The 18999-nt window shown below is 41.4% G+C and overlaps 1 protein-coding gene across 1 annotated transcript in view; it reads left to right on the top strand.

Moving 5' to 3' along the window:
• The window catches only part of WDR1 (WD repeat domain 1), a 57675-nt gene extending 48505 nt beyond the window's left edge, over positions 1–9170 (top strand). Inside the window, exons 13-15 of the mRNA XM_072620229.1 lie at positions 857–1030; positions 3254–3398; positions 8112–9170. Coding sequence (XP_072476330.1) covers positions 857–1030; positions 3254–3398; positions 8112–8218 — 426 coding nt within the window. The 3' untranslated portion in view covers positions 8219–9170. The remainder of the gene's footprint in view (positions 1–856; positions 1031–3253; positions 3399–8111) is intronic.
• The last annotated feature ends 9829 nt before the right edge of the window (positions 9171–18999 follow it).

Here is an 18999-nt window from a genome sequence, read left to right as displayed (position 1 = left end):
CTACTGCTTAGAGAAGGTAGATAATGGCCTGAAAGCCACCTACCTGGCCTAAAATAGTTCTAAAATCTATTCTTCTGTCTGGTTTTCCTTTCCTATAAAGAGATAAAGTACATTATTTTTATTTAACTGTCTAAAGAGAGAATTATTTTTAACTATTTGCTATAAACCCAGCAGGGCAAGGTGAAGTAGCCCATGGACTTTTTTTTGACTGTTTGGCTTGGTTTTCTTTCATTGTTAATTACTAGAAGCCTAGCTTCATCTTCTGTGGGTTCCTTAGGTCCATAATACCTGAGTTCTAGTCTCCCTTTTACCATTAAGACATCTAAATGGCACAGTGGATCAAGCTCTAAAACTTGAATGTTTTGGGTTCAGATCTAGCCTCCAATACTTTAACTGTATGATCCTGGGCAAATCACTCAACCACTGTCTCTAACATCAGCTTCCGGTATCTCTATCTCAGTTTCCTCATGCATACAGTGGAGCTAACAGTACTTCCCTAGGGTTGCTGTGAGGATCTAATGAGAAAATAGTTCTGAAGTGCCCTATTAATGTTTCTTAGTGTCGTTATGGCCTTGGAAGTCACTTCCTTAATTGTAAAATAGAAGCAGCACTTTGATGACTTAACCGAAACTGCAGAACAACAGAAATTGGAGCTCTCTGATTATCTACCAGTCCAAGGGCAGACATGTACTGTAGGACTCAGTGTTCCAGTGAACTAGACTGTCATCAGCTATCAGGATTCCTCCCCCTTTTTTCTTTGCCCTGCCCTCTTCTCCTCCATTGGGATCTGTAGTTAGGGAATCATTTTCTGGTTATGCTTTGTTGGTTACCATCCTCTCTGTTAACTCATCTTTAGGATGGGAACGTCCGTTTGTACTCCATCCAAGGAACGACGTTGAAACATGAAGATAAGCTTCTTGAGGCAAAGGGGCCTGTGACAGACCTAGCCTACTCCCACGATGGTGCTTTCCTTGCTGTCTGTGATGCCAGTAAAGTAGTCACAGTCTTCAGTGTGGCTGACGGTTACTCGGTAAGGGATGGCAAATGGGGATTCTTTTCCCCTTCCCTAGTGCTGAAAATGGGTGGTGTTGGCATGGGCTACTTCCTCCAGTGCAGGAGGACAGATACAATACCCTTTGAAACTCCAGGTTGTGGATTCATCTTCTGGTCAGCTCCTTTGAACGAGGCCTCAGGTTACAGGTTCAGTTCTTAGTTAGCCAGCAGACTTTGATCAGTACTGTGGCCGTAGTCTAATGATTTTAGCAATGACTTAGCACCTGCTCTCTGTTTCATCTGATCTTCACATTTGGTACTTCTTTGTAAAAGACTTCACATTTGCATTATATTGGCATGAATACATTGCTTATCTCCCCAAGGAGTTCACTAGAACAGGATTATTTTCCTCCACAAAGCACCTACCTCAGTACTCCACACAAAAGAGACCTTTGAGAAATGTTTCTTAAATAAATGAGGCCTGCCACCACCACCACCCCAGATCTTAAGCTCTTGGAGTATAAAGAATGATCTTTTATTTTTTCATTTTTCCCCACAGCATCTTGCCCAGTGTTCTATACAAAAGAAGCCTTTAGTAACCGTTTCTTGAATGAATGGATCTTCCACATTGAAGCCCTTGGAGTTTAGAGCCTATTTGTTTTTTATCTTTGCCTCCCTCTAGAACTCAGCTCAGTGCATTGCATATAGAAGACACTTGAGTGTTTGTGGGTTGATTAAATGAATATCTAGCTGTCATTGGAGATCAATCCCCTCTCCTGAAGAAACACAGAGAGAATATGTATAGTTGTGAGACAATGAAAGAACCAGGGAGGCAGTGTGAAAAAAGTGGAAAAAATAGAAAGAGTCCTGAGTTAGAAATCAAGGCCTTGTTTTGATACTATATGACTTTAGGTAATTCGCTTCCTTCCTGGGCTTTATTTTCCACATCCTCAAAATGAGGAAATTTGAACAAGGTGCTCTTAAGGCAGCATTTCAACCCTTTATTACTCAGTGGGAAAGCCGGTGCTGAATTTTGGTACACACAGTGAGGGCCTGTCCCTTCCAAATGCCTGTGCTGGTCACAGAGGGGATAACGTGAGTCTGTATAGATGAGCACAGTTCCTCTTAGGAAAAGAATTTCTTACTAATATTCAGTAGCATGACCTTTAAACACAATTTAGTGCTATGAGGGAAGTAACTTTATAACAGGTACTATATTTTGATACTATAGATATTAATGCTGTGACATTAGTACTAGTTTTTCTGGTGATATCAATGATATATCATAAGCAAGATCCTTCTTACAACATAGTTCTCAAATAATCCAATAGGACCCTGGAGTGTTAGAGCTGGGAAAGGGTCTTAGAGGTCATCCCAGCCTCCACATCCTACAGGTGGAGCAGACAAAGGCCCACTGACAGAGCTAGATTTTGACCCCAGTTCCTCTGGCTCCAAAGCCTCTGTTTTTTCTGCTAACCCAAAGGTTGGACCAGATGGGTATGGCCACCAAAATCTTGTACCCAAGCTGTGGTACGTTCCAAGTTGCTCATTTATGGGCTTTGAGATTTTCTAGGACTTGAACAAGTACTGTGCATGGTTTTCTAAGTAATGATTCTTTTCCCTATTACTTCTCCTTATCATCAGTTCTTTTCGTTACAAAAAGCAGTGTCACATAATGTAAAGAGCCATAACTTTGGAGTCAAAGACCCAGGGTTCAAATTCCCACCCTTGATGCTCACTAGCTGTGTGACTGTGGGCAAGTCGCTAAACCTCTGTGGGCCTCAGCTACTTTGTCTATAGAATAAAGAGCTTAAACTAGATGATCTCTTGGCTCCCTTCTCCAGGCAATTATCTGAGAAGTGGCAAGAGGGTCTTTGCCTCAGTAGGTCTCCACTTTGTCTTTCGAATGTAGTTCTTAAAGATGCCTTTATCCTAGCTGATTGGTGGATGCTAAGGTACTTAAGAATTATCAAGCTTTGCCTTCCCAAAGGGTAGAGGTGGGAGAATTTGGAACTCAAAATTTAAAAAAATGAATGTTAACAAACTTTTTACGTGTAATTGGGAAATATTTACTGAAATAAATGAAAATAGATTGGAGAAAAAAATGTTTATCAAGCTTGGAGCCTGCTTGTAGAAGGACAGTTATTTCCTAAACATATCCAGGCACATGTGTACTTAAACCTTTTAGGACCCAAGATCTTTATAGGAAGCACAAACACCTTTGACACAGGCACACACAATTTTATTTTGTCTTATGTAGGAGACCAACGTTTTTTACGGACATCACGCAAAAATCGTCTGTGTTGCCTGGTCTCCAGACAATGAACATTTTGCTTCGGGTGGCATGGACATGATGGTCTATGTTTGGACTCTGAGTGACCCAGAAACTAGAGTCAAGATCCAAGGTAATTTATATGCAACCAACAAGGATAGCCACCAACAGTGGGGTCTCAAATATAGTGTGGGCAGAGGGTGCGCTGGCAAGTTTTTAACAACCAGCTCTCAGAAACAAAAATCAGAAAAACCATATACGTGACATTTTTTAAAGTTTACTCATAACATTTTCTCTATCACTGTTGTATCTGGACAGTTGACAAAACATCAGTCCCTGAGTTGTAGCATTTGCTGATTTCTGAGGTGTAAATGCTCATGTTGAAAATTTAATAAGGAATCATGCCAATACAAGCTGGCTCTAGCATATCACTGAGTTCAGGACATAGTAATTCCTAGGCTGAAAGCAATTTGTATAGCAGGTGATATGGAGAGGGTTGAACTAGGAGGGCTATTATCCTACAGGAAGTTCTCAGTACCAAAGAAGCTGCCCTTTGGTTCCTCATTGTGGTATATTGATTGAAATTCAGGTAAACTGAAACGATAAAGTTTTGACTACATTCAATTTATTGGTAAAACTAGCAGTTACCAATAAAGGGGGTTTTTTAGCTCCTCCACAAGCCAAAAGATCCATTCCCAGGTGGGGTTTACAAGACTTCCTAGAGTTTAGAGAAAATGGTCAAAAATAGAACAGTGGGGTAGGCAGGGTGAGGGACAGAGTCATCCGGTTTCTGTTGGTGCAAAGGATGAGATTTCTTCCTTGTCACTAGGGGCATACTGACTGTATTCACTTGCATTTCTGCAAGGTTAGTTGGTGGTATGGTCTCCTTGACGTAAAGGTGGAACAGTGATTTATAAGATGACTGAACTCCAGAAATTCTATCAGACAAAGAAATATTACGTAAACAATTAAACAAAATATCCGTGGTTGGTGTACAGAGAAGAATCAATTGCAGAATGAAATTGTTTTGATTTTCCCAATTCCCCCCTTTGGTCTCCCATGGATCACTTATCTGTAAGCTTATTAATAGACTTTTAGCATAGTCATTGTCAGCAGTTCTGGACTGGGGCCAGTCTAGAACACGACTTAATAGCAACTGAGGCAAAATCTTACAAGGATAATAAAACTGAGATCAGTAAGAGTGCGTTTGCCAGGAGTGGCTACATTTCCCTGAAGCCAGGGGAACCAAGAAGGATTCCACTGGGGGTCATTTTGGGGAGATAGTTGTATTTCTGCTATAACTTACTGGACCTTATGTAGGCTTAGCCCAATTTCTCCTGGCCAGTTAATATAAGAACAAGATTGATTAATCATGTAACAAACTCTTCCATGATTTGCAGTAAGAATATCTAAAACAATGTGATTTTGCAAAGCTATTTGAGGCACAGAACCTACCTCAATCTGGAAGGGAGGAGATGGTTTCACTTGAGACCTAAGCCAGCTTTTACCAGTCAAGTGAGAGATTGCTACTTTGGAGGTTTCACCAAGGGCTAATTTGAGAGGGGAGATTTGCATGTCACCAAAGTAACTAAGAAAACTCAGCACCATATAAATATCATGAGACAAATAGCCAAAATAATACAGTAATGATCATCAATATTAACTGGCATCAGTTTTCCTTGTATCCTGGTAACCCACTCCTGATGTCCGTTTAATAAGCACATTTCAGCTTGAATTCCAGATGTCCCATGTAGTCCTCTGGTCCCTGGAAACATCTCTTGAACATTCTAGAATTGTCAGGGCAGCTCTTCCTAAATATATTTGCTTCTCTGGTTCCAAATTACTTGCAGAGAATCCTAGATAATTTTGCTTAAATCTTTCAGAACAAGACTACTCGATACAATTTAGTACAGCCTCCTAAATTTTCCAATAACAAGGTCATGCGGTAAAAACCTGCTCAAGTCTTTCGATCCTGATCTTATTAAACAATAGAGCTGTAAGAATAACGTTGAATCAAGAACCCATAATTCACCCAAAACTTCAGAGGATTTCAGTTGTTACATATCACTTGCCATTTTTGTCATTATCTCAGTCCTTGGCTGTAGCCTTTTGAAAAAGTCCAAGTTTTACAGAACAAATCCTTTTATTAAGGGGGTTTGTTCTGTGAAGTTGGGACTCAGTCAAAGGGCTGCACTAGAGGGCCCCATGTGGCCTTGAGGCTGCAGGTTCCCCACCCCTGATCTAAACCCTGTACCTGATACAGTCACTGCCAAAAATAGACTGAAGGATGAATATTAAAAAGAATCTGTGAGGAGTGCCTGACTTATAAAATGGACCATTCTGGCTCTTAAAATTATCAAACAGATACTTCAGATAGGAAAATAATTTTACTCTTTTCATAGTTATCTACATGCAATTTTACATGTAGATTCCTTATTCCTAATTTTTAAAACTTTTCCCATTAGAAACATTTGGAAGCTAATTATATATATTTATATAGTCTTGTTCTTAGAGAAAAGTCTGATCCTATTTTGTCCAAGTTTCCTACTCCATTTGATTAAAAAAATTTTTTTATATCTTTGTCTTATTAGAAGATTTTTGCACTTTGTCTTAATTCCCTCCTGTCTCCCCACCAGTGGGAGGATATTATCCCCACATCATAACTATTAGCGAGGAAGTGGCAGACCCAAGAACTTACTGAGTTGCTAAAGATGTGAAGTTGCCTACAAATTTAGATTGAAAATAGTAAGATCTTTTATTCTTGCATCCTATTATACTAGTGCAGAGGTGGTGAAGTATTACAGCAGTAAGATTCATTTATTTTTAAAAAGTTACAACTTTACCTGCGATGGTTAGAGAGATTTTCTATGAAAGGAGAAAGCTGGGACATAGCACAGTGTATCAAGATTGATCCCTCTAGGGCCTAAGCCTAAGGGCACAGAATGACTTAAGTTGGTATAATAGGATAAAGCATCTCTCTTTCTGTTTGATTCCAAGTTAGAGTTATAGTTACTATTTGGAACAGCCAGGCATACAGCAAAGTTCCATCTTATTCACAAGGTATCATAGCCAGGCTCAGGATTAACCAAGTGGGAAACAGTCTTGTTCAGAAAAGAAAATAACACAATAGGGAAACCAAGTCAAGAGACTCCTGCCTCCCCCATGCCAAGGTCATCTTGACTTTCCCAGAAACAGACATCCACCTGCAGTAGTTCTCAGCTCGCACTCTCTTTGAGCAGCTCATGGCATTTCCTCTAATAATGGATTACTGACTTAATGGTAATTTAGACAGTGGTATATGAATTCAGAACTGAAAACATTATCAAATTATAGTCCCAAGACATTTTTACCTCAAATAGCAAATTTCACTAATCATTACTTAAGGCTGGAAACAGTAATTATTATTTCTTTTATGTTGTTGCAATAAGAGTAATAAAAAGGTTTACCAGGCTTTTAAAAAAATGACTCAACATCCTTTTCTTCTTCTCAAGTTAAAACTCATCTTGGTATAAAAATCAGTCATTATAAATTACATTCTGGAATTCCACATAGTGATTAGATGTTAACACTGAATCATTATTATAACTCTCTGGACTAACAGATCCATGTACCCTTTAGGCAAAAATAGCGTCCTCTCATGCTTCCTAGCTGGCTTGCCAATTAGCAATTGAAATTAAAGTAAACTGAGGCATCAGAGTTCTGAGCACATTCAGTTTATTGGTAAGGTTAACAACTGCCAGTAAAAGAGGACTCTAGCTGCTGTACGAGCCAAAAGACCCCTAGCTGGGGTTTATAAGATTTCTTAAGAGTCTAGGGAAAGTGCATAAAAACAGAGCAGCATGTAGGTGGGTGAAGAATCAAGTCATCCGGTTTCTGTTGGTGGAAGGGACGGTTTCTGTTGGTGGAAGGGACGACGTTCTCTGCCCTGTTGCTAGGGCAGAGCGATTGTCTGCCTGTATCTTTGCAGGAGTAGTAGTGGTGCAGAGATAATAGGTCTCCTTGACATAAGAACATTGTTTTGCAGGAATACTGGACTTTTGAGCTTCATTCAGACAACGAAACATGACTTAGTTATACAAAATGGGGTTGGTCCAGAATGGCATTGATTTGGTTTTCCCAGAGGTGTGGAAAATTATAGTTCATATCTCTGTAGCAATTTGAGGTGCCTGAAACACTTTTCCTCATAAGAACCTTGTGAGGTAGGTAGTACAAGGTCACTGTCCCCATTTTACAGAAGAACAGAATTGAGGCGAAGACAGGTAATTCGTGAGTGGGCCTGGGACTCGTGTCTTTCTGCTCCACTTCCAGTGGTCTTTCCATAAGAATTATAAGTGTACAATAGGGAGAATTCTAGACTTCATGTCAGTGAGGTCTGGGTTCAAATCGCTTCTGATACGATGTGATGCTGGTCAAGTTATTTAATTTCTGAGACTGCTCTCAAAGAGATGAGTTTCAGCCTCTGTCAAAGGATGGAGACCAGTGAAACCCCGTACTCTCAAATATTGGCTATAGTCCCACTTAATGTCTTCAAGCCAAGAAGAACCTTTTCATGATAATAATCCTTAGCATTTCTAGAGGCAGCTAGCGCTGGGAGGTTTGCAAAGCACTTTAAAATATACTTACTTTACACTCAGCATAAGCATCCATCCCTTCATCTATTAAATCCCTATTTTATAGGAATAATAAATCATTGTAGGCTCTTCCTCCCAGGTTTGCTATGAGAAAGTGCCTTTTAAGCCAGAGAGGTGTGAGCTGCCATGATAATCCTGAACCAAATCAATACAGGCTTAGCCATCGGGCCTCTGTGTATGCTTCCTTCCTTGAAACAAAGTTCTCCTTTTCCTAGATGCCCATAGGTTACATCACGTCAGCAGTTTGGCTTGGCTGGATGAACACACGCTGGTCACAACCTCCCACGACGCCTCTGTCAAAGAGTGGACGATCTCCTACTAGGGACCCCCAGCCACCACGCCCTCTCTTTGGAAGGACCGAATCAGGGACTTAGAATTACTTCAGTGGGACATGTTCTTTATTTCTGTAATGCCTCCCTTCCTGCCCCCCTCCACCTGCCAGTCCCCACCCCCCCCCCATGTGGGAGAAGAGGAAGGGGAGGGGGTGATATGAATTAATCAGTATCCTCCTATCTTTACAGGGTGTTCATATCTGTTAATGTATTTTGAAAGCTTTAGCCAGTAACAGTTTGCACATTAAAAAAGAAAAAGAAAAAAAGAAGCACTTATATTATATCTGGAGCTTGGGAGGGGAAAAATCAGACAAATACCCAAACTTACTGTGCTGAACATTCCAGAAGGAACCACAACCTGGAGGGGTCTAGTTTTTAAAAGAGGAGTGCTTGTTCTCGGTACTATTTTAACTGCCCAGCTAGACAGACATGCTGGCATATTCTGACTCTGAGAGCAGTCCTCCTATTTCTACCCCCCCCACAATGTACAGAACATTTCTGTACTAACTCTTGTGAGGATTGGTTGTGATCCAGACTTGGCCAGGGTGCTAATCATAGGGCTAAGATAGCCTGCACCTAAGTGTTGCCTCAAAATTCCTTCCTCCTTTGCAGATGGGATACATACGTAAATAAATGTATTTACGTTAATAAATGTTTTATGTATTTCACATCAGGTTTTGTGCTTCATTTTAAAGATGCAAACATGGTATTTTTTCTCCTATGTACTTAAACTGTTGCCTGTTAATGATAATGGCGCCATCTTTGGATTTTTAGACACCTTGTTATCTTTTGGACTGCGTGAGTGCTGGTCCCCATTTCAGTGTCTTTCCTTTGCCTTTTTCTTTGAGGGTACAAAGATGAAATCACTGTAAGCTAATCTATGGTATTTTTCACCTTTTTTTTTCTTTTTTTCAGTGCAGAAATTAAAGTAAGTATAAAGCACCATGACTCGGGATTTTATTGAATTTTGTTTTTTCAATTGTGTAAGAAATACTAATGTGAAATGTGGGTGAATTCTGGCAGTTGGTTGGGCAGAGTTTGAGGCTAATATTGTGTGTAGTCTTGGGAATGAATGAGAAATTGAGTATCTTTCTCCACTGTTGTGTTGTTAGCCTCATGTCAAGGCAGCAATGGAGGATGGAACTGGGCCTTTCTAACCCACACCTAATGCTATTCTCATCTGAGAATTGCAAACTGAAGTAGCCCAGGAGACTTGGGTTCTGATCTTGCCTCTGACACTTAACTGACTGTGTGATGTTATTTGGAAAACGAAGGGTTGGATTAGATGTCGTCTAAAGTTCCTTATAGCTGTAATTTTGTAAGGCCAATCCATGACTTTTTATTGTAAAGAAATCGGTTTTAACTGTGTAGCACTTTAATCTCATTGGATCCTCTCAGCATGCTAGGTGGGACAGTTTAATAGATGGGAAAATTAAGCTCCTTGTGAGTAGTCCAGGTCACGGTGTCAGAGCAAATATTGGACCCTGGCCTTTCCCATTCCCACTTCAGCATTCTTTCCATCATTCCATGCTCCCTTCCAGTATGGTAAAAATAGGCCTGGATTCAAAGACATGGCTTTGGGGAAATGAATCTTTGTTCAGCAGTTGAATTTGGCTTCATCTCCTTTCAGGTTCCCATTAGGAATAATTGTGATGCAGTAAGAGGGACCAGATACTCTTAAGAGAAAGATTTGTCCTGTGGTAGCGCTTTGACACCCCCACACAAAAAGGGGAGAGAAGCAGAGGGGGACAGAGAATCTAGTTTCTTACAAAATGGAAAATGTTTATACTTTTATTACCAGGAAGTTTCCAAGGCTTTCTTGGTCCACCTCCCAATCATCTCCTTTTTCCAAAGAGCCTCTTGTAATTCCTTAATAAATTTAAGAAAATAGGCTTCTTAGAGTCATAGGATATAAAAACATCAGAGCTGAAACAGACCTAGAACTTATCTTTACACATACCCCTTTCTCCTTATTTTACAGCAGATGTAGTGTGGTAGAACGGATGCTGGGCTTGGCCTCCCGAGACCTGGATATATATCATGACCCCAGGGCTTAAGAGCATGACCACAAGCAGATGACTCTAAGTCTGTTTGCTGCACAGCTCAAAACATGGGTATGAGGAAGGTACTTTGCAAACCTTTAAGATCTTGAATAAATGTTAGTTATTTTACAGAGAGAGAGAAAGGCTCAAGTTCACACCATGAATTTGTGGCAGAGCTGGCACTATGTTCCAGATCTCTTCCTCCTGGGTTACCATTCTTTCCTCTGTGTGAATGCAGTGTCTCCTCTCTTGCTAAGGCTGCTCCCCTGGATCCATACTAACCCTTACCCTCTTCCTGACAGTGAACACTAGGTTGAAGCTGCCAAACAAGCCCCAGGAAAAAACAGTGAGTCTTGCTTTTTTGCAGCCCTGCATGGTTTCCTGTGAATTCTCATAGAGAGCTCACCTTCCTGCCAGAACTTGAAAGTCTTTCTTTATCGAATGCATCTGCTCCCTTGGGATGATTGATATGAGCGTGGCTGAATGACTAGAGCATTACGTTGGGGGCCTTAGTATGGGAGGGAGTTAGAATCCCAGCCCTGCCACTTAATGGCTGGGCAAATCATTTCATCTTGGTGCCTCCATTTCTTCATCTTAGAAAAGGGGCTTGGGGCTGGGTAACCTTTAAGGTCCCTTCTTATTCTGTCTATATGGAAAGACATATTATACAGGAGATTAATTGACTGTTACTCCACACCTGCTTACTTAGTAATTCATCTTCCTATAGCCTCCTACGTTTTACAGAGCATTTTCCTCACCCACAAAGAAATGTTGTAAAGCCGATAGTTCTCAAATAGGATTTTGTTAGCTTTTGTGGCCAGGGTGAATCAGTTTTCTGCTTGACCTCAGTTTATTTTTCTGTGAAGTGGGAATTGGGTTAAATTATCTCAAAGATCTCTTCCAATTAATTCTGTGGTCTATGTTTGCCCTTAAATTAACTCTCAAGGGCAGGCCTAAGGAAAGGTCATTTTACATAAATATGTCTTCTCTTTCAGACTAAAGTCCAGGAGATTTAGGGAGTATGTTACCTTTTGTATTTAATATGTCAGCAGACGCAAGTGAGTGTCACCTTGATACTCCCTTGGCATCCAGTAGACTCTTTGAAATATGGAAGTCTTTTTTGACAGGAATATCTTTTGCCAAGAACCAGGCATTTCAGATCTGCTTCCTGTTAAAGGGGGTGGGACAGGTGAGCGAACACAGCTGGTGCTGGGCAAGTCTCAACCACCCTCAGCCTACCCAGTCCTGCATTTGGTTAAATAAGCAGAAAAAAGAAATTTCCCTTAGCATTAAAGCCCCTCTACCCATCCTTGTTTTGAAGGGCGATTTTGGAAGGGATGCTGAGTCTTAATTTACCATTTTCAGCATCAGGGAAAGAAAGAAGGAGGTTCACATTCCTAAAAACATCCTTTGCCATCACCAACCTCAGCAGGTCCTTTTCCCCAGAGGGCAGTGTGTTGCTGCTGCTAATTCATCTTCATTTACCACCACTCCCACCCTACCTCCCCCCAACCCTGCCCTGGAAGTTGTTAGGCAATCAGTTCAGCATTCTACATCGCAGAGGGCTCCTAAGAGCTGATCAGAGAGCACTGCCTAATCCAGGCAGCCACATGGCCCTCCTCACGTTTGTTAATGACGTCTTGTAAAAATGCAGTCAAAGCTGTTGTCACTAAGAGTCTGAAGAGGAACCTGTAGTCTAATAAATGTTTATTAAAAAATAGCTTCGTAGTCTGTGGCCATGCTTGAGGGTTTTTTGTTTGTTTGTTTTAAGGCATAAGAACATGCCAAAGGGAATTTATCGAGGTCTCCAAAGAAATCTCTTCCTTCCACATTTCCTGTCCTGAGGAAATAAGCCCTGGTGGAGCTGAGACAATGCTGTGGTTTTCTGGTCCTTCCCTTGCTGCTAATTAGCGGCCTAAGAGAAGTCTTTTCCCCTCTCAAGGGTCTTTTGGTGCTCTGGAAAATGAAAGAATCTGACTAGATGTTTCATTTGATATCATCTGGGTGACTGGGCAAGTTAATTAGCTGCTCATAGGGTAATAGTCTTAGAGCTGGAAGGGACCATTTCTTATTTTACAGGTGAAGAAACTGAGGCCAAGAGGTTAAGTAATAAGCCCACGGTAAGAGGGCTAGTAAATGCCTACAGTAGGATTTGAACACAAGGCTTTCTGGTGCCAAATCCTGAGTTGTCTCCATGATGCCATACTGCCTTCCTTCACTTTCCTTGTGTCTGAATACATGGTGCATTATAGTGCGTCCTCCACCTTCTCCACTGTGTTTTTGTGAAGGGACAGTGGATAGTTAAATGTTTTATACATATATGTCAAGTGATATTTTTAGGCCTTTAAAGGAGTAAGGTCTCCACCTGAAGTGCTACCCATTTTGGGGGACGAGATGGTTCCTTTCTCCATCCCATCATCTTCCCTCACACTTGATCCTACCCCCAAGAGGGGAATTCTCACTGTTCCATCTTTCCTCAATAGTGTGGAATTCCAATCAGGCCCTTCTTGGCACACACCGCTTAACACCCCACCTCAGGTCTCTACCTTCTTATATGACAAGATATCCCTGGTGAACAGAACTCCAGTTAGAAGCTATGCCTCCAGCTCTTGCTCAAAACCTGGATAACTGTCGTAATGGAAAGAGGTTAGAAGGAAAAGCAGCAAACAGATTTTAAACACCATCTGCCATGTCTGCTGGCAGTGTCTTAAATGGGCAGGCAAGCGACTTAAATTTCTCTGAGTTTCAGTTAACTTTTTTGTGAAAGAGAAGATGACTGTGAGGTTGTCTAATAGAAACACTAGGTTTTGAATCCTGGCTCTTAAATGTTCAGTATGTGACTTTGGGCAGGATACTTCCCCACCTGGGCCTCAGTTGCATCATCTGTAGAATAAGGGAATCCAGCTGAATGATTCTTTTTTGTCCCTTCTAGCACTAAATCTGTGGTCTAATGTTGGCAGTGGACAAGGAGGGCATTGATCCTTTTGTCCGATACTTGGGGTTTGTTTTTCCCTTCTGATCAGCTACAGTTTGAGACAGGAGTCAACCTGGCTGGGTCAGTATTGTTTCAAGCAAGTGTTACCCATGGCTGGAAGGACCTGGTATGTTTAGTATGGGGACAGTTCAACTTGCTAAGATCTTTAGAAGCTGGATTCCAGAACTACAACACAACTTCAGTGTGTGCATGTGTGTGAGCGTGAGCATGAGCATGTGCGTGTGCATGTTTTAACACTGGGAAAGTTTTAACTCTTACCTTGAGAACTCCATTGGTGGCCCATGTTCACTTATACTAAGCCACCTTCTCCCGGGATGCTTTTCCTTCTGATTTTCTGGACTGTCAGATCAAGCATTTAAGGAACTATTTTGACTGATGTATAGTTTTCTTCTTTCCTTAAGATTTTCCCCACTTTCTTAATTTCATTCTTTTGTGTCAAAAACTGCTTCTTTGAGGTCTGTTTCGCCGCTTCCCTCGCTCCTGCTCGCTTGTTTCTAAGCTTGCTCCCACTTGCTTTTGCTCTGGCTCGCTTTGACTTGATCCCTTGAGCGTTCTTGCTCCCACCTGCCCACTCACTTGCTTTCATCCGCTTGTCCTCGCTAAGCTTTTGCTCGCCTACCAGCGTTCTTGTTTGCTCCCTGGCTCTTGGTCACCTGGTAACTTGTTTTCACGCATTTGCTCTCGCTTGCTTGCGCTTGTTTTCTACCTCTTGTTGCTTGCTGGTTCTCTTGCCCATGCTTATTATCTAGCATGCTTTGGTCGCTTGGTAGCTCGCTTGCTGGTTCTCTTGCTCTCATTTGCTCTTGCTCATTATCTTGCTCGCTTGGTTGTTCTCTCACTCGCTTAATATCTCTTGCTCATTTGCTGGTACCCTTGCTCTCATTTGCTCTTGTTCATGCGTATGACCTAGCTCTTGCGTACTTGGTAGCTCATTTGCTTGCTTGCTGGTTCTCTTGCTTGTTCTCCTTCACTCAGCTTATCCAGCTCTTGCTAGCTTGCTTGCTCACTCTCCCTTGCTTATCTTCTAGTTCTTGCTCACTTCCTGACTCTTGCTCACTTGTGCACAGTCTCCCCCTTCCATTTTTGCCTTACTTCCTCTCTCTTACCAGTTGTCTCCATCAGCTGCTCATTTGCTCTCAGTTTCTTTCTCTGTCTCCCTTTGTCTCAAATTCTGCCTCACTTCTTCTGTTTTATGCTTTATACCTTCCCTCCCACACAAACATATCCACCCAGATGACTGGTCATTCACTTATGTGAAAACTTAATAGCATTAAGCAGCATGGGGCCAAGCACAAGCTATTAGAGCCAAACAGAAACGTTCACTGTGATGGGGCAGTAGGAAGTTTCTGGGACTCAAAACTTGGGTTTGAATCTCGGCTCTGCCATTTCTTTCCATTGTTACCTTGGGGAGATGCAGGATTCTTCATCTCTTGGGGATTGGGGCGGGGGGTGTGGAGTGACACAGATCAGATTCTGGAAGTGTCCTGCCAGCTCTGAAATCCAGATCTGCTACAGGACCATTTAGTTCAACACTGTTATGGTGCAGAGTCCGAAGAAGGAAAATCATTCCCAAGGTCACAGGGTAGTCTTTGAGGACAAGGAAAATGTGATGTGTCCTGTGTGATGTGAGCTGGCCTTGTAAGCTCAGGCATGCCTGCAAAATGAAAGTTTCTGTAGCTTGCTCAGAATTATTGCAACTTCTGGATTTTCAGACTTTCTAGATCTCTTTGGTGACCCCCTTGGTTCCCCTGCTCCTGATAATTTTCCATTTGCGCTTTTAGGGAGGACTGCTTGACTCCAGACAGGGCAAAAGATTCATTGGACAAAAGGAACAGGAAAGGAGGCAGATTCCAGCTTGATATGAGGAATGACTTCTTTATAATTAGAACTATGAAAACTGTACAATAATCTACCTTCAGAAGTAGTGAATTTCCTGTCACTTACATGGCTCAAAAAAAGGATTCTTCTCCAAGTCTGACCTGAGGCCATATTGGAGGAACTAAGGCAAATACATCACCCCTCACTCTGCTGTGTTTGACACTGCCCCTCTTAAGTTTGAGTTTTACCTCATTGCCCAATACCACCCCAACAAAATCATACCAAACTGGCTCTAGAACCCACCCCTGGAAGGTTCCAGGCAGCAGCTTTATGTATGCCCATGTGCAGGCAGGTTACAGAAGACATATGTATTTTAGGATGGGAAGGTTTTGGTCTGTTTCAGCTCTGAGATTCTACAATTCCTTATCAAAAGAGTTCTTGGTCCCCTCCAACTCTAAGCTTCTGTGTGCTGGGATGGCTCGTGTCTGTTCTGTCTGTTGTTGCCATGAGTGACCACACGTTCTCCAGTGCTTATTGGTTAAGACAATAGTTACTTGTTGGGTAATTGTTCCACAGATCATCTCCTGTGTCAAATTTGTACCATCTTATGTGAAGTCAGTGATTCTACCAATCTCCCCATGGGATGAACCATGGGGCTCCTCTAGTCCACTCTGTGGAACCTGCATGAAAGCCTTGGTCAGATGATGGTTTGACAGTCACTGTGATGTAAACTTATTTTTTTCTGAAAATGGAGATTTGTATTCTAATGGAAATCATATAGAAGCCTCTCTTGTACAGTGGTTTTGTGCTTTAATAAAATAGAATGCTATCGTAATGACAGCTTCTTCCTATGAAGTAACCATGCTTCTATGTTCCCTCAGTCATCTCAGAGGTGGTCGTTTATTGTAAAGGTTGATGTGATAACTCCACTTATTAATTGCTGGGAACCATAAAAATGGGGATAATGATGCCTTGCCTGCCCAAAGGCAGGAGAGTGGACAAGATGATCACATGAGGTCTCATCTAGCTCTGAGAGCTGTGATCATTATTATTAACAATCTCCATGATTTCAAACTTAGGTGACTTCAGTCACATCTCTCTGGGCCTCAGTTTTTACATCTATAAAAACGAAGGGTTTGGATTATATTGCCTTCAAACTCAAAGTCTAATTAGATTTGTTAACACTGCATTTACATAATTGTAGTCAAAAAGGTACAGGACTGGAAGTCAGAAGACTTGGCTTTTAGTCCTAAAGATCGCTAGTTTGAACCTCAGTTTCCTCAGGCAAGGGAGCTGAACTACCTGACCTGACCTAGGTCCCTTACAGCTATAAAATAATGGTTCTATGAATGGCAATTCAATCCTCTAAGGCATTAACTATTCTTTTAATTAGATGCATAGGCTAGATCTTGTTCAGGCCATCCCAGTGGCGCTGTAGATCGATATTTCTCCTGTTAAAATTGCACAATGCCTGCTATGTTGCTGTCACTAAATGTTAAGTATTCTCATGCGTTCAACGAGTTGTTAATAATAATGATGATTAAATCTGCCTGTCTTTGCTTGTCTTCCTTCATTTCTAGCGCCTGCTTCCACTTTCTACCTTCTCTCTTTACTCTACACTTACTTAAATGTCTATCCTGACTCAAAAAAATGTGTGTTTACATGCATGTATATACACATAACTTGTGCTAGGTACAAGACACTGCTAGATGCTATTGGGGAAATAAAAATGAGTGAGATCAGATCCCTGCCTCCCACCCCTTCCAACCAAAGAATAGACAACCCAATAATAGGAGTTAAAATTTACTTTACTAAGAAGATATCTCCACAGATTATTGCACCAAGGCATAAAGAATTAGTTATGTGACCACACCCAAACAGTAATTACTTGTGGTTGATGCTCACTTGAAAGATGTCTAGTTAAGTACCCTAGGGATCTATGCACTATTTAACATTTTTGTCGGTGATTGAGATAAAGGCATATTTTGTCAGGCTTAAGAATTTCACAGACACAAAGTTGTGGGTGGTAAATGACATGGGGTGACAGGTTCCTCAAATATCCTGACAGCGTAGAACATTAGGGTCTAATCAAATTTAATGATACAAATAAACCTAGAATCTTACTCATGTTTTAAAAAGCCTGACTTCACATTTATAAGACTGGAGAGGCAGAAGTTTACATCCATTCTTCAGGGCAGGGGGAGATGATTCAGAGCCTTGGGAGTGGACTGCCAACCCAACATGAGTCCATAGTGTGATAAGGAAGTCATAAAACCTGATGAGATTTTGGGCTCCATGGAAAGGCAGAACTCTCAGGAATAATAAGATGAAAAAACTCTGTGCTCTGGCCCTTGTCAGACCACACTTGGAACGTTGTATTCAGTTCTGGGTACCATATTTTAGGGAGGATATTGATAAGTTGAATGGTACCCACAGAATATTGAAATGCCTTCAGTTGATACCCATGGGAGGATCGTTTGGAAATCAGGGATGTTTAGTTTGGAAAAGAGCAGACTAGGGTAGTATGATGGTTGTCTACAGGTATTTAAAGGGATTAGGCTTTAATCTGCTCAGCTCCAGAGGACAAAACTAGAAGCAAAGGGTCGGAGTTACAAAAGAGCAGTGCAAAGAATAACTTCTGGACAGTTATCCAGAAATGGAATGTCCTGTCTTAGGAGATGATAGGTTCCCCCTACCATCGGGAAGTCTTTAAACAAAAAGTTAGATAACATCTTGTCACTCATTGGGAGGGAATCATTTTCAGTAAGTAAAGCTTACTGAAAACGAGTAAATTACTTCCGGTGTCTATTCTAATAAATTGTGTAAACAAAGGCATTTAGCTAGGTAATGGGTATGATGATGGAGAGGTAGTTTTGGGGGAGAGAATGTAGAGGGAGAAAAGTAGGTAGGATCACTGGAACTCATGGAGGAAATAGCATTTGAGCCATCTTAGAAATTTTTCACAATTCAGTTTATCAAATAAGTACCTACTGTGTGCAGAACATGCTTCTAAGCTTCAGGCAAAATAGAAGTTCATAAAAAACAAGCTTCCACCTGTCCAATACGTTGGCAATCCCGTGGAGATAAAATGTGTTATTCAAATCTGATTGCATTGATTTGAATGTTACTTCCAGTTTGCAACCCAAGCTACTCATCCCAGTGTGATTCTGGACTGCATCCTCCTGTTCATTTGCCACAGGGCATCCACCCAGTGTGCCCTTGTTTACTTTGTGTTAAACATAAACTCCTGCAACCCAAGTAGTTTGTGTTATTCTGTATGTAATACATAAGGGGTGCAGGCAAGAAAATTGCTTTTTTTTAAGACTTAGAGGGAAAGGTCTGTGAAGACTAGGTTGGTTAGGGACATTTCTTGGAGGGGAGATGATCTTTGAGTTTGACTTTGAAGGATAAATAGGATGACAACACATGGAGATTTCTCCTATTTAGGGGCAAGGCTGATCAGGCAAAAAGACCAACATGGACCAATATAAAGCCTAGAAAAAGCTGATGCTTGTGATGAATTCTAGGACAATCAAAGCTTTTTTTTTCTCTTCCTGTTTTTTTCTCCCTTTTTGGGGAGGAAGAGGTCAAGAGCAAGATCAAAGAGGCAGGGCCTCTTCATGGTGTGATAAGAAGCAGTTTTCCAACTCCTGTTTTGCTTGGTTGGTTTTCCCCCATCTTCCCCTGCCCCTTTCCCTCATCCCCAAGGAAATAATCTCTAGACTGAGAAGGATAAGACCAAAAAAACATTAACAGGGAATTGCATCCCATGTCAAGTACGAGTACTGAACAGTCCTCCATGATTTTAAATCACCTGACCTGGATCAATCAATAATCATTTAGTAAGTACTTGATTCCCCAGACAGCAGTAGGCATAGCAGTGGGCTAGAAGCAGTACCTGGTATCACTCCTGGGC

This window comes from Notamacropus eugenii, chromosome 6 (genome assembly GCF_028372415.1).
Source record: "Notamacropus eugenii isolate mMacEug1 chromosome 6, mMacEug1.pri_v2, whole genome shotgun sequence".
In the NCBI taxonomy this organism is placed as follows: Eukaryota; Metazoa; Chordata; class Mammalia; order Diprotodontia; family Macropodidae; genus Notamacropus; species Notamacropus eugenii.
This window is presented reverse-complemented; position numbering and strand designations above follow the sequence as displayed.